Consider the following 7,270-nt stretch of genomic DNA (forward strand, 5'->3'; position numbering starts at 1 on the left):
TTAAATTCTAAGAATGCTAGTTAACTTAGTATTTTTAGTCTATTGAATTCTTAGAGAATGCCCAAAAGTAAGGATTCAAAAATTGTTTAACACAACGCTCTAAATTTTACAAATCAATAATCAAAAATTGTCCTATATATAGCGAAATAAAGTCTTAGTCGGCTATGAAATATAACTGAAACCTCAGTGCACAAGGAAAAAGCAACTAACATAGAAAAGGAAACTAGAAAACCAAAGCTCGTTAAGTTAATGATGTGTGTTACATCAGGTTCCAACAGCAGCAAAAAGAACAGAACGAGCAACTAACTGTATATCAGCTCTCCACGGTTATAGGACCGGCCGGGCCTCGTGTATTGAGAATCATGGAGAATGCAATGGTGTCTGACGCTATTTCAGGATCTTCATGGTCATTACCGCATCCAAGATCACAGCAGGAAGTGGAACTCCATGCTTACTTAACTACTCTTACTCTTCCTTTAACTCATGATAAGGATGACATATTCGAATGGGTTGCTGGTAATTCTCCTTTGTGTGTTTTCAGGTCGTCCACTACGTGGGAAGTGCTTAGATCACGACAAGAGAAAAAGGACTGGGTGGACGTAGTGTGGTTCAAGGGGGCGGTTCCCAAGCACTGCTTCACGATGTGGGTGACGAATTACGACAGACTACCAACAAGATCAAGGCTCGCTGGCTGGGGAATGCTCGTCTCTGCGGAATGCGCTTTCTGCTCCAGATTTGATGAAACCAGAGACCACCTCATGCTAACCTGCGAATATAGCACTCAAGTCTGGAAGGAGGTGCTTCTCAGGTGCCAATCGCCTTCAACATTGCTCACCAACTGGTCTGAGCTGTTGTCTTGGATCAGATCATCACCGTCCAAGAAGCTCACTTTGCTACGAAAGTTGGCTACTCAAACCACTATCTTCCATCTTTGGAAACAAAGAAACAACTTAATGCATAACCAGACTTCGATCTCACCAGAATCTATCTTCTATGGCATTGACAAAGACATGAGAAACATTATATCAGTTAGGAGAGTTAGTAAGCATTTTCGTTCGCTCATGGCGATGTGGCTGAGATAAGGTTCTTCCTTGTTAGTTTGTAATCTCTATGGTCAATTTTGTTTTTTCTCTCTTTTTTGCCAAGATGGCTCAAACTTAAAATCTTCTTCGTAAAATCTTTTTTTCATTATATGATATTTACATTTTAGTGGAAAAAAAAAATCGTATATCAGCATCGTCCATGACTTTGATTGCATTGTTCCCATTCAACTCTAGCAATGTTTTGCCAGATCTATACCACTTACTGTGTGTTGTACCATTAAACCCACATATGCATAATTTAAAAATATTTGATATAAGACAAGAAGTAGTCTCAGTGTGTTTTGTTGTAGTAGAATAAAGTACCTTGGAGCTACCAGTAAAGGGAACTAGAGGAATGCTACTGATAATGAATCTGGGCCATTAGATCTAGGCCGTTTTGGTTGATATCGATTGTGGATTGACAAAAACTATAGAATAACGGGCCTTAGTCTTAATGGGTCGGCTTTATCCACTCAATAATGTAGACCCACTTTTTTCGTTATCTGTCACCTGTACGGCGTCACGTGGTAGTGCGATATGCTGTATCTAGAAAATACGGAGTATTTGTTTTATCTGATTTTCAACCGTCATGCAACGTACACAGAAATCATAGATATCATTTATTCATTTTCTGAATCTTGGTGACTGTCCACAAAGGCACAAACTACAGTTTTACATGGGGAAAGTGTTTCTTTGTGTAATTGGAAAGTGAAAATGTGTTTTAAAGAGTAATTTTTTTCAATATATTACAAGGTATAAATAACATTTACATAATTAAATAATGCATTAATTAGCATGTAACATATTATATTATCTCGCATTTAATTGAACAAAATGGGTCAATAGAGCTATGCAAGTATGGAGACAAATGCGTAAAGTTAGTGACGATGTCGTAGAAACTTATTTACATTATCTCTTCCTTGCGCATGAAGTAAACAAAACAAATTACGTCATACCTTATGTCACTGAACCTTCTTGCGCATGAAATAAACTATATAATATTTAAGAATTTTGATGCCATATAACACCGTCTCGTACCATTACATATAGATATTGTGTACATGACTATATAATAGGGTCTGAATATGCTCAACTCAGACCAAGACATCCAAAAACATGTTATATATTATTGATATATGTTCACACAAAATGACAACTCTGACACTCATATGGGTTGTGTTTAATTATTTTTGGGTATATATATATATATGCCTTTCTGTGGTTACCAGTTTTAATTGTTCATGACAATTATTTTTGAGGGAAATCGTCAGATCTAAAAACATTATATAGTAGTTAGGCATGAGACTTATTATCCGAGATCCAGATTCGATCCGAGATTCGCTCCAGATCCGCTCTGAAAATAGGATATTCAGAGTGTCCGGATCCGAATCCGGATAGTAAAATCTTGGATCCGTCCAAACCGAATCTGGATCCGGATATCTTAATTTTTAGGTCCGGATATCCGGACCTGGATCCGTATTTTTAAAACACATTAAATTTTTAAATTTTATTAATATTTATATTTGATATATTAATATTTATACATGAATTAATTTTATAATATTATATTTTAGTTTTTCAATATTATAGACATATATAAATATATTTATAAATATTTAATTGATTTATTATATTAAAAATTAGTATTTTTTAAAAATATATTATTTTTAATTATTTTTCCAGATCCGGATATCTGCGGGTAATAAAATATCGGGACGGATATCCGAAATCCGGATATCCGAAAACGACGAATCCGGATCTGGATATTAAATTCACGGATCCGGGTACCCTGAATTTTCCGGATATCCGGATCCGTCCTAGGCCTATGTAGTACGCTGAATAATAACATTTGGGATTTATAATTGTATTCGAAGTTTAGCATATATATAGGCAAAGTTTTCATTCAATCTAGTTAAACGCGCATAGTTTTTTTTTTTTTTTGGTAGGATTAAACGCGCATAGTTTGACAAGTGATTGATAACGATACATACATTACCATATAGAAAAAGAATTATCCGTTATCTTAGTTCAAGTTATGTGGACCAAAATGGAAAATATTATCGAATTAATTAACATAATTAGGTTAAAGACAAACTCTGAGACACTTCAGTCAATCATTGAACTTTTCTTCATATAATAACAATAGGTGATATCCGCGCCCTACGCGGAATGAATGGATTAAAAGAGATTATAACTTTTAATCTATAGATATTAGAAATGCAAAACTTATAGTTACAAGATTACATATTATATAATGAGTTGAGATCCACCATAAGTGTTTTGCTTGCAAGATCGAATTTGTAATGAAGGTTTGGGAAGAAGAATGTGATGAGTAGATGTGCTCCAAACAACCTATTTATATATACGATGAGGAAGGATTAGATTTCAAATGATGAAATCGTATGTGATTCGGATGAAAGCTAATCTATAAGAGTAATCAAAAACTTATATAAACTAAATTATGAAGGAAAAAAAAACACATACAATAGAATTATTGTTTTCATAAAATAAAATATACATATAAGATAAAACAAAATATAAGCAATAAACTAATAAAATTCTTGAAAAACATGAGTATTGACACCATAAAAAACACACTTAATGATGACGTTACTGTAATCATAAAACATGATATTGCAGCATATGTGATAGAATAACATAATAAAGTGAAATCACGATGTTATCACCTAGGTAAAATGACAATGTTACCACCTAGGTAAAATCAGAAAAACCTAATGTTTTGGTAACAATGTTTTGAGATATAGACTGTGGTGAGGAGATGTTAACATCAGCTACATATTTATATACAAGAAGTTTTGGGTCTAGGGTTTGCTATCTTTATTCGAAATCGCTTTAAATATATGTAATATTCAATAATTAATACTGAATAACTTGCGCTACAATTCTATTTTGAAACTCGCCTTATTACTCTATTTGCGAATTGATCTTTCAAAATCAGAAAACATTTTATTCTTATTTTTAATATAAGGAAACAAAGATTGCAGCTTGATTGAAAAAATCAATCGATCTCAAATCAATAATCAATTCTGATTTTGAAACTTTTCATTTTTCGTCGTAATTTTTGTATAGAAATTATTGAGTTCAACTCCTATAACATACATTTATTCCAATAGTGTCATATTTATCTTTATACATTCCTGATTTGAAATATCATGGAGATCATCGTATGTCCCATTAAGTGTTGTGTGATTGACAATCCCTTCAAGTAGAAAAATATTGTAATATGTAAGTTTTAATATATATTTCTTTTCACCAATGCCATTATTGCTGTAAGAAAATCTTTAAAAAGCATAGCAAAGATATTTATAATGCATAGCAAGGATTTCATGTATACTATATCTTTAAAATGCATAGCAATGTTATTATATATGGCTTATTGAGAGTAAAAAAAAATACTCAGTAATTACATATCCAAAAAGGAAGTCTTTGTTTGAAAACAAAATCTACATTTACATTTGAAATATTGTATCATAAATTTTATAGAAAACTCCTCTTTTCACGTCAATTGTGTTGCCATTTCCTACGCTAACATTATCATTGACAATAATTTATTTGATCCCGTGATTGACAAATCAATTTTGATTCATATGTTATCGAAACACTCGAAATGGTAATGTATTAAATTGTGTTGCCTTGAATCCAAACTATCATAAAATGATCGTCGATTACAATTGCATTGATAATTATGGAAACGATAAACGTGGTTAACATACAATGGAGGAGATTTGAAACTATTATTAGCTTTTAAAAATACTATATATTAGATCGTTTTATGCAATTTTTTTTGAAAAAATGTATGTATATATCTATAAAATTTTACGATTATGTAAGAATTGTTGAACATTGTGTTTGACAACACATATATAACGAATTCGTGATATAGCAACACATATATAAGTAGATATGTAGATACATACGTACACAATGGATTTTATATAGTTTAACTATATAGAAAGGCATTAATATTTAAGTCAGACTATACGAATTTTCATATTGAAATCGATAATTATGAAGAATCTGTGGTTATGGTAATAAAATCTCTGCGTATTTGAAAATTGAAACGTTTGTAATCAAAGAGTAGTAGGGCATGGGATAAATTATTTTGTTAGTCAATAAGCTTATAGTATATACGGAAGTTTTAATGTAATTAGCAATGGCAAATTTTGTAATTAGTCTAGTTAAGAAAGAGTGTTTGAATATAAGGTGTGAGAGAGTTTGTGGTGATGTCACGTAGAAAATGGCACACATGTAATAAACACATGAAGTAAAGGTTAGTTTTATCTAATGCTCCTCAAATAATAAGAAAGGGATATATTAACAATGTTTCATTATATATTATATATGATATGTCAGAGAAAATCAAAAAGATTAAGAAAATACAGTTTCTCTTATCAACATATTCAAAAATATAAATTAAAAATAATACAACAAATTATAAAAGAATATGCATAATTTAATTAATTAAATAGTTTTCAGTAAAGTTAAAATTGACACAAAAATATCAAAAAAATATATATTTTGAAACAATTTTTTTTTAAACATTATGTATTATGATATGGAAGGAGTATATCATATTAAAACATACAAAAGGAGAAGAAACCAAGCAATTCTATACAAAAGAGGTCTCTCAGATCGCGAAAAATATCTGAGGATAAAAGATTTTTCTCTCGGCGTATCTTAGCTTTGTCCCTTTTTTGGGCTTATTTCCTTGTTTGCTAAAATACACCTTAAGCAAAGTGGGGCATCGTTTTCTACAAAACACGTTTCCCTATCTGAAAGTTATCCTCTTTGGTGTTTTTTTTCAACGTTTCTCATCCAAATCTAAAAGAAATACTTGAGTTTGTTCTTGATATCCTTTCAAGTTTATCTTCAAATCAAGGGGTTTCTGTTGTTTCTGTTTCCTTTTGGTTTCACTTCTTAAAGCTGGAACAAGACTGACATCGCATCTAGATAACGCCCTTCTGCATCTTTCTTTAGAGGAAGAGAAAGAGCCAATCGTGCTTCCTGATCATCAGGAGTTCTACTCAACGGGTAGGAACGCACTAAGTTTGGTTGGAAGGCTGCTAAATCCCCAGTGTCAAAAAATGTCTGATTTGATCCTGAACATGCCGCGGAAGTGGCATATGTATGATCGAGTCAGAGGAATTGCTCTTTCGAGGGAGAGATTTCAATTTATCTTTAAACATGAGCATCACTTGATCGATGTACTCAACAGAGGAGTCCATACTCACGACTTGTGGCCTATTGTTTTGGAGAGATGGGTGGAGAGGCCACCACCGGATTATCTGCAGTATATATTTTGTTTGGGTGCAGATGAGAAACATTCCAATCAACCACTACACCAAAAAAGCGCTATGGTCTCTTGGAGATTTTGCTGCTCAAGTAGTGGAAGTGGCTTTTGATCCAGATAAACCTCAAGTTAAAGACTACGTAAGGGTTCTTGTTAAGTTTGATGTTTCGAAACCTCTGCGAAGATCAAAGAAAGTGACGTTACCAGGAGGCGAGGTTGTTAACATATTGTATGATTATGAAAGGCTTCAGAAAATATGCTACACGTGCCAAAAACTTACTCATAGGCAATCTGTAGCATCTCCGTCCCGTAGTCTGAGCTGGATCAGTCCAAGGTCGAGTGTTAGTTAAACTGATCAGACGAACAAGGCATGTGTAACATGTCGTCTGGATTGTGTTGGCCGGATTAAGACTCTACTGTGGGTCTGGACATAGTAGTTGAGCTTGACGGACTACGCTGGTCGGATTCAGACAAGGTAGTTGGACTTGTCTCTCGAGAGTAGTTAGTCGGCCAACGGACTGATTAATATACATTCTGGCGGGAACGGATACAAAGCTAAACATGAACTGATTAACCAAGGAAAATGGCGGGAACAATATCTGGCAGTTACCGAGAGCGGTTACTGAGTGGTTACCGGAGCCGTTAATAAGTAGTTAGCGAAGCAGTTATAGGGCAGTTCTGAGTGGTTGTCGGACCACTTAACTGACTGGGACGGGAACTGCTAAGGTAGTTACGGAACCGAGACAGAAACTGCTCGAGGGCAGTTTATGAATGAAATGAGCGCGGGAGTGGTTATGTGGGGAAGGAAAACCGCCCATCTGTTTCCTTTAAGGGGGAGATCGCGGACATCTGTCCGGGACACAGTTTCTGGAGAGAA

At 33.8% G+C, this 7,270-nt stretch overlaps 2 protein-coding genes across 2 annotated transcripts; both read left to right on the forward strand.

The window, feature by feature from the left end:
• The first annotated feature begins 362 nt into the window (after nt 1-362).
• LOC125588336 lies at nt 363-1,082 on the forward strand. Its single transcript, XM_048759633.1, has one exon. It carries the CDS (start codon nt 363-365, stop codon nt 1,080-1,082), a length of 720 nt encoding a protein of 239 aa, XP_048615590.1.
• A 5,334-nt stretch (nt 1,083-6,416) lies between these two features.
• Nucleotides 6,417-6,743, forward strand: LOC106350601 (uncharacterized protein At4g02000-like). Its single transcript, XM_013790465.1, has one exon. It carries the CDS (start codon nt 6,417-6,419, stop codon nt 6,741-6,743), a length of 327 nt encoding a protein of 108 aa, XP_013645919.1.
• Nucleotides 6,744-7,270: the final 527 nt, after the last annotated feature.

Source organism: Brassica napus, chromosome C6 (genome assembly GCF_020379485.1).
Source record: "Brassica napus cultivar Da-Ae chromosome C6, Da-Ae, whole genome shotgun sequence".
In the NCBI taxonomy this organism is placed as follows: domain Eukaryota; kingdom Viridiplantae; phylum Streptophyta; class Magnoliopsida; order Brassicales; family Brassicaceae; genus Brassica; species Brassica napus.

Coding starts and splice junctions, on each gene's coding strand:
- LOC125588336 (XM_048759633.1), top strand. CDS start 363: ATGGAGAATGCAATGGTGTCTGACGCTATTTCAGGATCTTCATGGTCA.
- LOC106350601 (XM_013790465.1), top strand. CDS start 6,417: ATGAGAAACATTCCAATCAACCACTACACCAAAAAAGCGCTATGGTCT.